The sequence below is a fragment of the Pecten maximus genome, unplaced genomic scaffold (assembly GCF_902652985.1).
Source record: "Pecten maximus unplaced genomic scaffold, xPecMax1.1, whole genome shotgun sequence".
Lineage (NCBI taxonomy): Eukaryota > Metazoa > Mollusca > Bivalvia > Pectinida > Pectinidae > Pecten > Pecten maximus.
In genome coordinates this window covers 1-17,517 of record NW_022979182.1, presented here as the reverse complement: position 1 = coordinate 17,517, position 17,517 = coordinate 1, and the positions used below count along the sequence as shown (strand labels likewise).

The 17,517-nt window shown below is 36.1% G+C and overlaps 2 protein-coding genes across 2 annotated transcripts; both read right to left on the bottom strand.

Moving 5' to 3' along the window:
* Positions 1 to 1,510: 1,510 nt before the first annotated feature.
* Positions 1,511 to 8,179, bottom strand: LOC117318307 (titin-like). Its single transcript, XM_033873306.1, has 9 exons — positions 7,891 to 8,179; positions 7,159 to 7,238; positions 5,816 to 6,032; positions 5,254 to 5,685; positions 4,696 to 4,962; positions 4,270 to 4,596; positions 2,997 to 3,368; positions 2,480 to 2,803; positions 1,511 to 2,091 (listed from the first exon to the last, which is right to left on the bottom strand). The coding sequence occupies exons 1-9, from the start codon at positions 8,159 to 8,161 to the stop codon at positions 2,081 to 2,083; spliced, it is 2,301 nt and encodes a 766-aa protein (XP_033729197.1). The 5' UTR covers positions 8,162 to 8,179; the 3' UTR covers positions 1,511 to 2,080.
* Positions 8,180 to 8,320: 141 nt separating this feature from the next.
* LOC117318305 (neuropilin-1-like) lies at positions 8,321 to 13,624 on the bottom strand (the record flags this gene model as incomplete). The annotated part of the gene is made up of 5 exons (XM_033873304.1): positions 8,321 to 8,340; positions 8,619 to 8,771; positions 12,362 to 12,480; positions 13,261 to 13,393; positions 13,582 to 13,624. Coding segments are annotated over 5 exons (468 nt in total), but the record flags the coding sequence as incomplete, so codon positions are not given.
* Between the last annotated feature and the right edge of the window lie 3,893 nt (positions 13,625 to 17,517).

The window sequence follows — 17,517 nt, the reverse complement described above, 5'->3', positions numbered from 1 at the left end:
CTCCTTACTAAATATCCCTATAGAGATCACATCAATGCCCCTATATTAATTCTATATATGTTCCTATATAGATACAATATAAATGCCCCTATATACAATGTACTTACCAGCCCGAAGAAACTATTTCATTCAATTTTATTTCTATTTACCCTCGTTGTATCAATGGTTAATCAGAATTAAGGTTTCGTTTCTGTTCACTTTCGGTCTATGACATCACTGACCAGTCCTGTACGCAGTACATTTTCAGTCGGTTAGGTACAGATTCCTTTGATATGATTCCAGTGAACATAGGCCATGGCTGAGAGAATAACTGCTAAAAGGCCAGCTGATAACAGGTCCGTCGATGGATGTAGTACCTTTGCGAAAAAAAAATCAAAAAAAAATCGGGCGCTGACTGAATAACTGATTGAAAAGCTGAAACTGACATGGAGGTTGACATGACGGGAGCGATGAAGGACCAGAAAGTTAAACAAATTAAGGTACAAAAACAGGCCGGTGTCGCCAATCCGTCTCCAGGGATGTCCATGGTCATCGACATGTCCGTTGCTTACCAGGCAACGTTGAGGTCCACTTTTGATAATTTGTCAGATTTCATATGGAGGTCCTTCTCAATCACTATTTGTAGATTTGTAATTTTATTGTGGATCTGGTCGAATAGCCGACATCTAGTAATCTTGGATTTTCACAACTTAAGTTTGCTTTAATTACCATTTCTCATATTTTATGGGACTGAAATGTGATAGAAATGACCGAATGTTTCCTAGTTGTGAATGTTCATTTTGTGCCGATCAGATGGACATCGAGTCGGTCGCCAAAATTTAACCCGTGAAATTATAGGACACTGGATACAGAATATTTGACCAGGAATCTCATATATATAATGGTTAATTATCGGTAGGAATATTCGCGAAAACTAGATATCCCCTTCGGCGAGATCGCGAAATTTTGATTCGTTATAATTAGATTATTTTATTTTAAATGAAATTTAAACGAACTTTGTGAACTGCTATACGGTAACATTTTTTTGAAATATAAAATACTACATATTAACTGTTTAGAATCAGTATTTAAAATGATAAAATAAGGATATGTCTTCATTTTGAGACTCAACAATGAAATCCTCTCAAGATGACTTTATAAAAGATGTACGCATCAAGATGGATAATTCGTGTCTGTACTGACAGAAAATATCATGTTCCCTCGAAATAATTATAACGCAGAGTCATGTCATGATGCTTGATATTTATTTTAAAAAATACACATTTAAAATTGAATCGCGCGGGGAAATCCTAAACGAGTCGCAACATTGTATAATTTTTATATTGGAACTTCTTGACACTTCTAAATAGAAATACACAAACTTAATATTTATTATACAAAATACTTACATTTAAACATGTATCGTACGGGGAGTTCCTAAAGGAGACTTTACATTGAATACTGGGATTACTAGATACTTCTAGATAGAAATACACAAACCATCAGTAATAATTTTCTGTTTACCATGTACACAATGTATACAGAATACACGCTAGTCTCATTCAGGAAAGTATCGTAAAATATCACGAGTCACGAGATATCTGTGGGTGACATATCAACGTGTACGTCACGTGACATATGTGAATAACAATACAATAACAAATGTTACAAGTTATTGACGTCCTCCATAATTTCAACAAATCTATCGTGTTCCGTCTCTATATTTAGTATACAACTTCCGGTTTGATAAGCGACCATTACTAGGACCCTGGTATAACGTCTGTATTTGTTAGTGTTGAGATCAGATATAAATTGATAGTATAGGCGCCAATGATAATCAGTCTATGTCTGTCGACAATGAAACACCTTTAACGTTTTTACACTGCTTTACGGACAGTGTAATATAGTGAGCAGGAAAGCTCAATGTCTAATAATCAATTTGGTTACATTTCAAAATAATATTTATCTGTAACATTATATCGGTACTTTATGAGATGTATTATGCTAGTTTAAGTGTTCATATTCCAAAGCGAAAGCCAGGGATTCCATTACAGTAGACAAATCCGTGAAATTAGGGTCAACGTCACAATGTGTCTTCACCTCACTTGCAATCTGCAAAATAAATAAGAAAATCCATCAGTCAATTGTATATCAATTTAATCAATTTTCAATCGTTTTGACCTCAAAGGGGTTATCGCCAATCGTAATGACTTTTGAACGGGTTTACAATGTAAGTGAATATGCATACTTGGGAACGGATGTTTATTGACAATGAATACTTTGAGACGGAGGTTGATCGCATAGTTATGATTTGGAACGGAAGTTTATCTTTCATAAGTATTTAGAACAGATGTTTACCTACTATACATATATTGGGACGGAGGTTTATTTTCTGTGAGTACTTTAGGACGTAGGTTTATTGACGGTGAGTACTTTCAACGGAGGCCTATTGAATATGTATACATTCAAAAGGAGGTTCCACGATTTTAATGAGATTCACCTTCATCAAGTGTCGCTGATCCGTCAATCATTCCTACGTCGTTATATATCTGTACCCTGTAGAGACCGTAGTCCTCCTCCTCGGGGGATGTCACACGCAGCCTCGTTATGGTTCCAGTTTCCTTCATCGACTCTTCACTAGACGGGATCTCAATGTCGACGTCCTCGTTTACGATGACATATTTCGATGTATCATTGGTAATCTCCTTATCATCCTTGAACCATTTGATGAGCCGATATCTTGGCACGGAATGAAATTTAGCAGATATCTCTCTCGTGGAATTGATGGCGGTAGTAACAATATCTCCGACCATGGCAGGAACACCTGTGGAAAATATTTGGATCGATTTGATTTTTTTATAGCACAAACTTACAAAAGCCTGTCTGAACAAAGGTTGTCTGAACAACATTCTGATACGCTATATATAATCACTGATATAACTAGAACTACACCCATTATACCAAGTACCTTAACCCCCATTCTTGCCCCGAACTCATGGAATAATCTTTCATCATACCTTGACCGTGTTTTGTCAACTTCACCGGAATCACAGCTTTTCCTGCCTTGTTTGAAACCAGGACGTCATACTTCCCATAATCCTTCTCTGATACACACGTGACAGTCAGGACGGAGGATTTCCAGAGTTTTCTCCGAACCACTGTAACAGGGACCCCGAAGGAATTAGGGACGGCTTGAATCGGACTGAGGGAATGAGTTGAGTTATCAGTCTGGATTTTGTATTTGTTGACAGGGTGGTTTTCCCGAATCTCCTCGCCCTTGAAGTACCACTTCACATTGAATTCTGGGTAGTATGTTGTGAACGTCACTCTGAGTACAGCAGAACCGCCATCATAGGAAACGTTGACGTCACTAGACGCTACAGGATTGACTGAAATAGTAACAGGCGATTGATCAGCGGGCTGATTACATATCAATCAAGAACACATGCATTTGTAAGGTCATAAGTGTTTCAAAAGTATGCTTCCTGAATAAAACCAACCAAATACATTTTTTTCTAGATTACGGAACCTCTGCTTCATGTGTCAAACGTCTGTGTGAATAGAAAGCAATATTTCAGCAACACGAGAATGCCGACTTGCGAATGAAACAGAAGATTACTTTGAATCAAATTTGAATGAAGGACAGCAGAGGAATAAAGAACATAAAAATTGAGGTCATATCCAGATAATGTCACGTGCAGACTTCTGTAAAAACACTTCTCCCAAACATGTATTGACACCTTATTCTACCTGGTTAACATGTATAAAGTAAACGATACAGAACACATCATATTGAAAACAGAGGTGATTCAAAATATTTACAAAACATTACCACACCTCATTAATGTTATGGAGAAGGAAAGCAGATAACGTATTTCAAAACACAGAAATGTAAAACACACTGCTGGTATGAACAGTCTACCAAAAGTTATAACTTACGAGAAAAAATATAGTTTTGCAAAATGCCATTTTAAAAAGATCTTTCACTATTTCACATACACTACCGGAAGTCTATAAAATCAATAGAATAAAATGTTATCAAAATGAAATGATATATTTCAACTTTCAAATCGATTGTACTTAATTTTAATGAATTTATCTAGAAGTGTTGAGAGAGAAATTGAGGGCTGTGTCAGTTTTAACTGTTTCATTACAACATCAGTTAAATCCAGGGCGATATCCTAATTGAGATAACAACAACTATCTTATTTCTGTGAACTAATAACATTGCGGATATGTTTATCAACATATAAGGTAATGATTCAATGTGGGTATAGAAGGAATACATACTGTATTTTGGATTCTGAACTTCTATGATGTGCTCGGAGGTTCCAATTTTATTTGAGATCGTTATCTTATATGTCCCAAAATCTTCGTCTACTGGCGCGGGCACTTCTACTGAAGTCACATGACCAACCTGTCTACATGTCTTTCCATGCATTGGTAGGTTCACGTCATGTTGTTCGATCCCTATGGTGATTCTATCAGATGGACTGATCTGGCCTCCGTTTCTGTGCCACGTTACTCGGTGATGAGGGGGGTATGAGTAGAATGGTAGTTCAATATGCAAACGGTCTCCTGAGATGTTCACAGTTGATTCAAGAATCACTGGCACAGCTAGAAAATAAACGAAATATGACATCAGATAAGATCACGGACACTCGCTGATGATTTAATCGTCTAGATTTATCTTGTCAATGACATAACTTGTCATACCCCTAACCGTGACTGTAGTCGTGTCATGTATAATTGTTACATCACTTCCGGTTCCTTCTTCAGCAACGCACGTGTACATGCCTGCGTCCGAGTGCATGCACATAGGGATAGTGAGCGTGTTGATTGACCCATCTTGGTGACCTGGCAGATTTCTGACGACGTCATCATCAACAGAATGGATCCAGGATAGAGTAACTCTAGAACAGGAGGTGACGTTGCACGCAAGTTGGATGGTGTCCGCCTGATCACACGTGACGTAAGGAAAAACTGTAACAGTAGAAATTATTGTCTGATAACATACAAAGTGTATAACATAAAATTATCTACTCACATAATCCCGTCACATGATTACAGATCCCTTTTTTGTAATCTGCGTAGAAATTTCAAATCTCAAGTGCATTTGCGAACAAATTAGGGGATCTAAAATTTTAGTTAGAATTAATATAGGCTATAAGGCTTGTCCGTTCTTTTAAAAACAGTTTTCTTCAATTTTTTTTAGATATAAATTGAATTTGAATACCCCTATCATCCTGTTACATCCTGTGCTATGCCTCATACCTTCCGGGGCTGTCACTTCGATCACGTGGTGTGTGGCTCCAGCATCATTCTCCAATATAACACGGTAGAGTCCAAAGTCCGCTGGTTTTACATCTGATATAGTCAACACAGCTGTATAGTTAGCGTTAAGCTGGGTCAACGATCTATTCCCGCCGATGGACGGGTACATATAGCTGTAACTTGAATTACTACTTGTAACAAGTTTGAACGGCGTTGAAGGTAGGACAGATGGATATCCCTGGGCGACCCAATCCGAGGAAATCCCCTTCCATCTCAATTCGAGGCGGTATCTGTCTGAAGTCCTCAGCGGAACATCACCGTGGTACCAGCTTACCGTTGGATACGCGATATTGGAGTCAAAGTCCACCGTAAGGATCAGGCTTCGATTCCTCATCTCTACTGGGGTTGGTGTAGCTAACAACTTGGGTAGTTCTACAATGTAAGATAAAGTTAATGACTTACCGTCTCTTTGGCCAGAAAGTACTTTTTATTTCAGGCTTTGGCTACTCATTCAGGCACTAATAACCTTTTGGATAATAAGGCAAGAACTCTTTTTATTTACCTGTCTCGGGAAAATCCATGAGAATGTGTGTCTCCACTGTTCCAATGTCTTTCCTGATGATAAACTTGTAGTCCCCGTAGTGGATTTGTTTCGGGGACTCGGGATACAGCACGGACCTATAAATAGCATTGCCGTCCTCTCCCTCTCCTACCAGTTCTGTCGTGACACGAACATCACTGCCGGGGGTAAGGAATCGTTGTTTCTTGTACCATTCAATCTACCACAGTGAAACAGATTTATTTTAAAACAAAATGATAACTTAACAAATACCAATTCAATTGAATATGTAATAATCCGTTGTATCAAACAAATATTCAATAATTAAGCGGAGCTCAGTTTGACTAAACATCTCGGTTAGTAGTCGCATAATGAAGGCCAGTTTGACTGAAAACCCCGGTTCGTAGTTACAAGGTAAGCGAAGCTAAGTCTGAATGAAAACCTCGGTTAGTACTTACAGGGTAAGCGGAGCTCAGTTTGACTGAACACCTCGGTTAGTAGTCGCATAATGAAGGCCAGTTTGACTGAACATCTAGATTAGTAGTTACAAGGTAAGTGGAGCTAAGTCTGACTGAAAACCTCGGTTAGTACTTACAAGTTAAGCGGAGCTCAGTTTGACTGAACACCTCGGTTAGTAGTTACAAGGTAAGCGGAGCTCAGTTTGACTGAACACCTCGGTAAGTTGTCCAACAGTAAGCGAGCTCAGTTTGACTGAACACCTCGGTAAGTTGTCCAACAGTAAGCGAGCTCAGTTTGACTGAACATCTCGGTTAGTAGTTACAAGGTAAGCGGAGCTCAGTTTGACTGAACATCTCGGTTAGTAGTTACAAGGTAAGCGGAACTCAGTTTGACTGAACATCTCGGTTAGTAGTTACAAGGTAAGCGGAGCTCAGCTTGACTGAACATCTCGGTTAGTAGTTACAAGGTTAGCGAGCTCAGTTTGACTGAACACCTCGGTTAGTAGTTACAAGGTTAGCGAGCTCAGTTTGACTGAACACCTCGGTTAGTAGTTACAAGGTAAGCGAGCTCAGTTTGACTGAACACCTCGGTTAGTAGTTACAAGGTTAGCGAGCTCAGTTTGACTGAACATCTCGGTTAGTATTTACAAGGTAAGCGAAGCTCAGTTTGACTGAACATCTCGGTTAGTTGTCCAACAGTAAGCGGAGCTCAGTTTGACTGAACATCTCGGTTATGTCAATGGTTGAAATGTTTTCTTTTTAAAGTAATTAAAACGATTCATTAACGACACCAAGTGTTCTTTACATATTCATACATCTATGATATCCGAGAAGTTCCGAGGGGATAAAAAAAACCTTTGATAGGATAAATAAGACAATGTACTTTACCTTAAAATCTGGATCCGATGAAAAGGTCACCGTGATTGTAGCATTCCTGGGAAACGCTTCATAATGTGGTAACATCGTTACTGAAAAATATCATACAATATTAATTAATAATAATTAGTATTCGAGGTGTTTAGTCATACTGAGCTCCGCTTACTTTATTCTTCAACGGAATCGATCAATTCATGGCCTTTTTAATGGAAAGAGTCTCCGGTTAATTCGGATTTTTTTTTATCTAATGCAGCATCTTCTATTTTTTCTGTTCTTTTCTGTCTTTTATTACAGTGCCCACACAACGCTGACCGTGATCTGAATGACAGTGATTGTGTCTTGATTATTGAAACGTTTATGATGACGTCATTTAACTTTCATATGCTGAACAGTATGGAGTTCTCGGAATATTATCCAACGAACATAAAAAAACCAAGGTCATTCATCCCACGTACACAGACAAATGTTTATTTCGTTCATCCTTGTATGGTTCTACAACATCTTACATCCGGGGCCTATTCATATTTGTGAAAGAGTTTAAATCTTTCAACACAGGACCACCTCGTTACATTGAAAATGATATGATGCCATTCAGTTTTTGAAACTATGTAACCCTTTCCCGTTTATCATTATGATAGAGTCTTTTATAGGTAAAAATTGGATATCGTGAGTATTAAAGTGAAAATCTGGGTAAACTATTCGGCCAGTCAATTGTATCTGACAGTATTTCATCATTTATCTTACCCGAATGTCCTCTCTTGACGTAAAGCGTACGTTCACTAATGCCGTGCTCGTTCGCCACGACCATCTTGTACATGCCAGCGTCACGTGATTCTGTTCCATCAATCAGGAGCGAGGCTGTGAACCCATCCACGTTGACCCCAGGATCCGACTCAACACTGACCTTTGCCGGGGTCACGGTGAATGTGTGTTTATCGTCCTGTTGAATGATGACATCATTTTTGCTCCAATACACCGCGCGATGTGGGGTACTCGATATGAAATCCACGGACATCTCGACAGTGTGGTCCGTCCTTTTCTGACAGTAATGGTGTCGCTTAAAACACAAACATGAAACTCTAAAATAAAATATCGTCCTATGAGATCTGTTTAGAGTAGCAATTAAATGTTTTCCACGTATTGTATTAGAAACAATATGAACTACTTTGATCAATTACGTTGTATCTATATCAACTAAAATTAAATTATCATAAAAAAATACGTGGCTGCTTGTAACGTCTCCTTTGATTGGTAGAAAACAGATGTGGAGAAGATTCTAAGATGAAGTATCAAGTCAAACATATCAACGACGGTTCACTTAGACTGATTAATTTTTGAATCAGAATCTATTCCGCATTTTATGCTATGAATTCACAACGTAAATAATGTTCGAGTTAAAGTATTATTAAGAAAGGCGACCATGAATGTTTTTCTAAAGTTTATTTGTATGAGTTGATTTATCTCATTAATACCTTTCCCTCGGATGTAAGACAGATAAAATCCTCGCCCGGATGCTGTGTCGTCCGTCTTAAATGCGATAATTATAGAGGTTCCGGACGCCACGATGACTTGTGGTTCTGCAGTCCCTGACAATTTGGTCAACACAGGGTGCCGTTCTGTGTCACCTGTGGAGTAATACAGTTGATCACGTGATAAGGAGTTAAGTTAGAACTTATTTTCAAACTCTGACTTTTTACTGTTAGCATTAGAGGATGGGTTATTATATTCGTCCAAAATACCCGGATGCAAGCTGAACACCCCCATATTCTGATAGTGAATACGGGCGTAAGCTTTACTTTTTTAAGGTTTTGTGAGATCTTAATATAGATTATCGGTTGATTTATTAGCTTCTTCAAATTATATGTAAACAAAGTCAGTTTTAGGGAAACTTATCAATGAAGATCAGACAGGTTTTTTTATCGGGGCGTTATATTGGGGAAAATATTCGTACTCTTTATGATGTAATGGCTTATGCTGAAGATTCAGATATTCCATGAATGCTCCTTATGGTAGATTTTGAAAAAGCATTCGATTCAGTGTCATGGAAATTTATAGTTAAAGTTCTTTGTTATTTTAATTCTGGGTGGGATATTAGAAAGGGGGTAAACATTTTGCATACTAATGTTTACTATTGCCCCATATCTTTTTATCTTGTGTGTTGAAATTTTAGCAGCAAAAATCAGGACTAATGAAAATATACGAGGTATACAAATTGAAAATGTATCTATTCTTAATATACAATATGCAGATGACACTGGTCTTATACTTGATGGCTCTGAGAACTCCCTTAAGGAATCTATTACTGAATTAACCTCTTTTGCTAGAATATCTGGTTTACATATTAACACAAGTAAAACACATGTTATTTGGATAGGCAGTACAAAATATAGTGATGAGTCTTTCCTTCCAAAAATGAACTTACTTTGGGGTAATGATAAGTTTACTTTTTTGGGTATTGAATTTTCGGTCAACTTAAGTGAGATTCCTAGAATGAATTTCAATGACAAAAAAATAGTTAAACTGAAATCACTTATTAATATGTGGCAAAGAAGGAGTCTTACCCCTATCGGTAGAATTAGTATAATAAAATCACTATTAATCTCCCAGTTCAATTATTTATTTATAACCCTTCCAAATCTAAAATAAAATAAGATAAAATTCTAGCCAAATTAAATTCAGTACTCTTTGAATTTCTCTGGAATGGTAAAGTACATAAAATTAAAAAGGATGTGATAATTCAAAGCTACATAGATGGGGGGTTAAAAATGTTAGATATAGGTGCTTTTATCGACTCCCTCAAACTTGGATGGATTAGAAGAATCATTCAATCATCAGGAAAATGGAAAGTTCTTTTGAATTCTATTGTAGAGGTGCAGAAATTGTTTCATTGTGGAAGGGAGTATGTACAATCATGTAGCATGAACTGTAATAATAAGTTCTGGAAAGATGTATTTAAAAGTTGGGTTAGATTAAACAAGTCTTTTTCTATGCAGCAGAGTAAGTCCGAGTCAATTTTAAAAACTCCTTTATGGTATAATAATGACATTCAAGTTGGAAATAACTATATCTTTTATCCAATTTGGTTTAATGCTGGTGTATATACTATAAATGCATGACCTTGTTAAAAGTTCTGATAATTTGACATTTTTCTCTTTTGATGAGTTTCTTCATAAATTTCCAATTAATACCAACTATTTAAAATATTTTGGCTAAATCACAGCTGTCAAGCGTTTCTTGCAGAAACATGACTTCCATCCATTAGGACTATCTCATCCTTTCATACCTCTTCTACTTGAAATTTTCTTTAAAAGTAGATTTCTATAACAATATTATCAAACCAGCTTCAACCCCTACTGGTATTCGGAAATGGAATGATGTTTTTGACTTTGATGATCAGAAGTGGAAAAATATACTAAGAATTCCTTTTAATATTACAAAACATTCTAAGCTTCAATGGTTTCAAGTGAGGGTTATACACCACATTCTGGTAACAAATAGTTTTCTTTTCAATATCAATCTAATTCCTAGTCCTTTATGTACACTGTGTAATATGGAAAGGGAGACAATTGTTCACTGTTTATGGGAGTGTATAGAGGTACAGACTTTGTTAGAGAGATTTGAATCTCTTCTGGATATTCTTTTGATTCCCCTCTGGATAAACAAAGAAACATATTTATTTGGTATTGTTCATTATAATGCCAATGTTGTAGATAATGAAATATTAATACTTATTAAACATTATGTCTATAAGTCTAGATGTCTTCACAAATCTCTTAATTTAAACGCGCTCCTTAATACGATTAAGGATCATTACCATGTACACAAATATATAATTTCTTGTAAAAGTAGTCTTATGAAAGCAAAATTTGAGACAAATTGGAAAAAATGGAAGCCCATTATAGAATTATAATATACTAACTATTCTTTTCCCCCAACGGCCTTGACAACACCTTACTCAATTTCAGATTTATTTCATCTCAAAAATTCTACTTATATCAATAAACAAGGAATGTAATCTCCCCCTCTCTCTCTCTCTCTTTCTCTCTCTCTTTCTCTCTCTCTCTCTCTCCTTGATAGGATGTGTAATGGTTATATGTGTAATTTGTTCATGTGTTTGTCCTTGTGTGTGAGGATATGCTTTTGTTTTTGTATCTGTGTGTGTGTGTGTGTTTGTTGTGAAGTCAGTCTGCTATATGTGTGTGAGAGTGGGTGTGAATGTACATGGGTGTGCTGTGTGCAGAAAGTAAAAGAAGCATGTTCATGAGAAGGATGATTATGATGATGATAATGATGTTGAGGATGATAATGATAAATTTGCATGTTATGTGCGATATGGTAATGATGATGATGATGGCGATATGTAATGATGTATGATGAAGACGACAATGATGATGCATGATGATGATTATGATGAAGATGAACATTAATGAATATGCATGATGATTATGATTATGATGATGCTGATACGGATGATAAAGATGATGATACATGATGATGGTGATGTAAGATGGTGATGAGGACGAAGCATGATGATGATTAAGCCTATGATGATGATGAGTGTTTGATTATAATGATGATGATGATGATGATGATGATGATGATGATGATGATATATGTTGATGATGATGATGATGATGATGATATATTTTGATCATGCATGTTGACTATAATGATTATTATGCATGATGATGATGATTCATGATGATGATGATGATGATGATGATGATGATGATCACAGCATGTACGTGTGAGAGTATGGGTGTGTATGTGTTGTTTTTTTTTACCTTTGTCATCCATGTCTATTGTTTAATATGTGAAAAATCTTCAAAAAATAACAGAATTATAAAAAAAAAATTTATATGTAATGGCAGACGATCTAAAATGACAATGCTTGTAATAGCCATGCATAAAATCATATGTAGGTAAAGATGGTAGGGGAGTGTGCTAGGTACTGCTCCGGCTGTAAAAATGCAAGTCTAATATGAATTTTTATCAAGGCTTATTTTTATGATATGGTCATGTTAGCACTTAAACTAGGTAAATAATATCTTTAATAAACAGAGCTGTTAAGATTGTCAAAAAATTGTGGCCTGTCTAAAAAACAACCTATTGATCTCGCTATAAGATATTTTGAACTATTTTTTTTATATCTTTGACAGGTGGAAATTATAGAAAAATGTCTTAATAGATAAAATAACAAGGAAGTAAAAGTTACCATCGTAGATGACAAGGTGATCGTACGTCTCTTCTAGTGACAGCGTGTGAATAGTAACTTGTATGACGTCATCGTTACAGGGTTTATCAGACGTCAAGTACCATTTACAGTCTAGTGAACTAAATATAGAAGTGAACAAAAATAATCAAGTATGCCTCAACGCCGACAGTGAACTAAACATAGAAGTGAACAAAAATAATCAAGTATGCTTCAACGCCGACAGTGAACTAAACATAGAAGTGAACACAAATAATCAAGTATGCCTCAACGCCGACAGTGAACTAAACATAGAAGTGAACAAAAATAATCAAGTATGCTTCAACGCCGACAGTGAACTAAACAAAGAAGTGAACAAAATAATCAAGTATGCTTCAACGCCGACAGTGAACTAAACAAAGAAGTGAACAAAAATAATCAAGTATGCTTCAACGCCGACAGTGAACTAAACAAAGCAGCGAACAAACATAATCAAGTATGCTTCAACGCCGACAGTGAACTAAACATAGAAGTGAACAAAAATAATCAAGTATGCTTCAACGCCGACAGTAAACTAAACATAGAAATGAACAAAATATGTTAAGATGCTTCAACGCCGAGTACACTGCTTGTTAAAAACACACAATGTCACCCGTGGTATGGAAATGTGTCTGAATAACACCAACATATGAAAATAAATAAAACATGTTTTGAATTGCCACGTGTAAGCTATTAGCGCCGAAATGGCAGCTCCGGCTGGAAAAGTCATTGGCTGGGAATATCATTGGTCGGTTGCTTACGGTCTCAATAACCACGGATAATTATCGGTGAACCTCGTAAAGACGGCTCTGTTGCTGTGATATAAACTCTAAATCATAAAATTTTATTATGATATGATATCTTGAATTCACTTTGACGCTTACTTGCCGTACTCCCGTGGGTATCCGGGCGATGTAATGGCGTTCGGTTTTTGGTTGGCCAACAATATCTCCTCCCCGCACGTATCCGATACTGTGTTCTCTGGTCCCTTATATCCCGACAGGGACGGTGACAAATCTACATGAGAAACAACAATAGATAAACAATAGGCTTTATTTAGCAAATTATTAATCTGCAGGTGTGGCTTTGTTCATCATTTGAAAATGTGCTTCATACAATTACCAATAATGCCATTCATTAATGTCATACGGGACAATTCCAAATTTGGGTGTATTACGGTAACGTAGACATAAGGGACAGCTTACCTTTGGGTGTATTACGGTAACGTAGACATACGGGACAGCTTACCTTTTGGTGTATTACGATAACTTAGCTCGAAGTGTCTGCTGTTGTAGTGGTCATGCTGGAAGAAAAAGACTACTGTCATGAATCTTCCGGTCGATCTCACTGTTCCGAAACTGGGAGTTTTGTATCTTTGGTGCACGTACACAGAAATAGACGGATACAATGGGGAAGGTCCTGAAAAATTATACAGAAAACAAAAACGTTGATCAATATAAAACAAGCATTACACTTGACGTTATTTTGATTTTAGCATCAAAGGGAACTCAGTTTATCTGAAATTGGCATGTTAACTATTAGTCTTAGATTTCGATTTAGCTATTTAAGGATTGTCATATTAGAAATTGAGGATTGTCAGGTTTGTGTTAGGAATCTCTACAGTGTACATGTCAACAGTTAAAGAATTCACCCTCGTAAACCCCTTACAACGAGAATTCCTCATAGCTAGAAGGAGTGGTCCACATTTTAGCAATATATTTGCAAGTTTTGTTGATATTAGGGCAATATTTACCAAATGACCAAACGACGGACGGAGCAATTTCACGATGACGAACTTTGAATCTATCGAACTCCAAAGATTACCGGTCATTCGATTCTTTAAAAAAGAAGCACTTGTTGTACAAGATTTTTCCTATGGAACTTTGAAAGGAATTTATCAAAATTGAGAAACCGAAACTAAAATAACATTTAATTCATGACCTTTTGATTCAAATAAAACAAGAACAATTCTTTAGACGTACAGTTTGTCTTGTCTTTGCATAATGTCCCCAAAACGATGCTAACTTTGTTCTACATAGAGATGTTGTGACGATTTTCGAGTGCCATATCAGATCTAGTTCTCAAGAGGAAACTCAAGGCGATGCCCGTCAGCATTGAACCACGGTTCACACCCAAATAAACATTTATTAAGTGCAATGGCGAGATACTGCTTAACCTCTGTCAAAATTGCTACTAGGACGATTTACACAACATTATAAGGTTCATATAAATAGCAAATCCAGTGATATTTTACACGCATATAAATCACTATTCTGGAGCAAAGTAACTTGAAATACAGAAGGAAAAGTAACTTGACCAATTGTTTTGTTGTATCATGGCTGTCCATGGGTCTTGAGTTTGACATCTAATCTGATAAGTTATCTGTAAATTTCGGTAAAATATACGCAACATGCAAGTTTTAGGAGAACAAAGAAAGCTCGTGGATCGGAATTATTGCACAAAATAACAGATTAGTGAAATATCACTCGATTTACCATTTACATTATCCTAAACAAAGAATTAACCTGACAGGTTTTGGTTGATTTCGTCGAGTATGTTTCTCATGTATGTCAATGACTAACACATGTGTACACTAGGTAAGTCCATAAGCATATATAAATTTCGTTTTAAAACGGAAAAAGCCAACTATTATCTGCTTGCTTGGGACATACACCATTAATATCAAATAGCCATTAGAACTTGTAACTGAGATATATCTTTTATAAACTTTAATCTGGAACCGTTTGTCAATTTTATTTCCGAAAATAGCACTTCTTGAATTTTGGGGAATGTCCGACTATTTACTGAATTTATACCTTGATCTATTACAAAGACACAAATACAAACAAATTGATATACATTACCATCGTAAATGTTTATTCTATCACCCGGTCGCATGTAGCTCCATCTTCGAATCTCGAACTCGATACCCCCGCCGTCACTACAGCCCTCACGTCCGATCACCCAGGTACAATTTTGGCCTGAACTGTAAACAGTGAATTAGAAAACTAACCGTGCTTTCCTTTATCGGGTTCGTACCAGTTGTACCGGTATGGATCTGCTTTACTCCTAATGGAACACGGCGTCCCAGTAGAACCGAACCGATTCACGTGATTCGTTTCCTGAGACGAACCATTTAGATCCAAGATGGCAGAACTGTAATGCTCAATTAATCATGCTAATGGACGTTTTGTTAAAATACAAACAAAACAGAGGTCTTCTGTGATGAAATTGTATAAATTATACGTATTGATATGTAACGGAACTTTTCGGGTATTTATATCACATCAGTAACAATGTAAAAAGAAGAAAGATAGTCGCTTTTTATGTGTGAAGCGTATACTTTGTAGAAAAGGCCGCCATCTTGGAAACTCACTTTTGATTCAATTGCGTTCCATTATATGTTACCGAACCTATTCAGTACAACTGGTACGAACCAAATAAAGGAATACACGGAGTGTCGTCTCTTATGTTGACTTACAGAGAACATTTTCCTGTCACCTCACAAATGAACAGCGGTACAACTAGGGAGATCGTGTACAATATTGATCTGCTGCTGAATTGAATACGTACGTTATATATATAGACAAACTTCCAACAATCAAAATTCAAGTTTGGTATATGATTTTAGACAAATATCGCATAAAAAACACGGTTGGCCTGAACAGCCAATTGGTTTAGAAAAAATAAACCGCCATTGGATTTAAAAGTACCGGATACAAAACACTAACAAAAGCGGTATAAGGGAAAATATAAAACATTTTTTATTACACATATGGACATATAACATCTTTCTCTCAGGTCTAACCTGAAGTTATTTTCTGACAGAAGACTTATATAGGCTTAGCCTGTTGTCTGATTCTTTTAACAATGCTATATTTGCATGCATAAATATTTGTATGTATTATATATGTATTGGTAATAAAATATTTTGACTTGAAATGAATAATATAATCAAGTTATAGGCATATATAACTATGTTATTTGCCCCACTTATTACAAAAATCATATTTATATTTATTTATTTTCATCAAAAATGTATGATTTATGCTTAAAGCTGACAACGCAAGTTAAAAAGCTTTCGTTTTGAAATAAAAAAAAAGTTTTTTGAAATGTTCCCTGTGATAGATATATATCTTCTGGTCACCGTTCCAAGGAAGAGGCAGACATTTCACTTAATTCAACTAAAATGTCTGCCACTTCCTTGGACACGGTGACTGGAAGTTATATATTTATGTATCCAAACCATTTAAAAAATGATGTTTTTTTTTTTTAATTATTTCAAAGCGGAAGTTGTTTAACTTGCGTTGTCAGCTTTAACCTAGATAGCCGTACCCCAGTGATTTATGGATTTCAACAGTTGTGTAGTACGACAATGCTTGAACAAAGTTCACTCTTCCCGGGCAAAAGAACGGGGTAACACTTCCTGAAAATAATAATAAACAAGAAATATCTTTAAAAAAGATAAACGGCATAGTTTTAATGCTGGTGGTTATAATGTAAAACTGCTGGTGAAATAAATAACGGATAACAACATTATATCAGTTTGAATCATTTTTGGTGATAATAAGACTGCATTTGAATCAGGAATATAATTTTTGATAATGTGTCATTTGAATAGATACATCCACTTATTTAGCTTGCATTCAATCTTAATTTTGTTTCGTCTTTAACTGCATATCTGCATTTTGCATTTAGCGTTACCAATCACATTCTTCATCTTGACCAGTAACGCCACCTTTCGCGTCATATCCGGGACCAAAAGAAAATTAGACGGCTATGCCGAAAAAATACTGTCACCTCTCACTCGTAATGTCCTATCGCCCACATCGTGGGCGGTGCCAAATATTGTTAAATTGTACGTGTTACTCGTCATGTTACAACTGCGATGAGAATATCTCGCGTCGTGATTCAAACCATGTTATGCGATATTGACCTCAAATATATAATGTATTTCATTGATCAAATTTGAAATCTGATTTGGTATTCAAGCTTATCAAGTCAATTCCTTGCAACAATAATTCAAAAACAGGATGATGGTATAGATTGTCAGTTACATTTCGTATTTCAGTGAAATATGAAGCGATTTTTAAAGTACCACATACATATACAAAAAGAATGTTTGAATGTTAAATTCATGA

Coding starts and splice junctions, on each gene's coding strand:
- LOC117318307 (XM_033873306.1), bottom strand. CDS start 8,161: ATGTCCGTGGATTTCATATCGAGTACCCCACATCGCGCGGTGTATTGG. Junction 4,597..4,695: donor GACTACAGTCACGGTTAGGG/GTATGACAAGTT, acceptor TTTATTTTCTAG/CTGTGCCAGTGATTCTTGAA. Junction 2,804..2,996: donor GTTGACAAAACACGGTCAAG/GTATGATGAAAG, acceptor TATTTTCCACAG/GTGTTCCTGCCATGGTCGGA.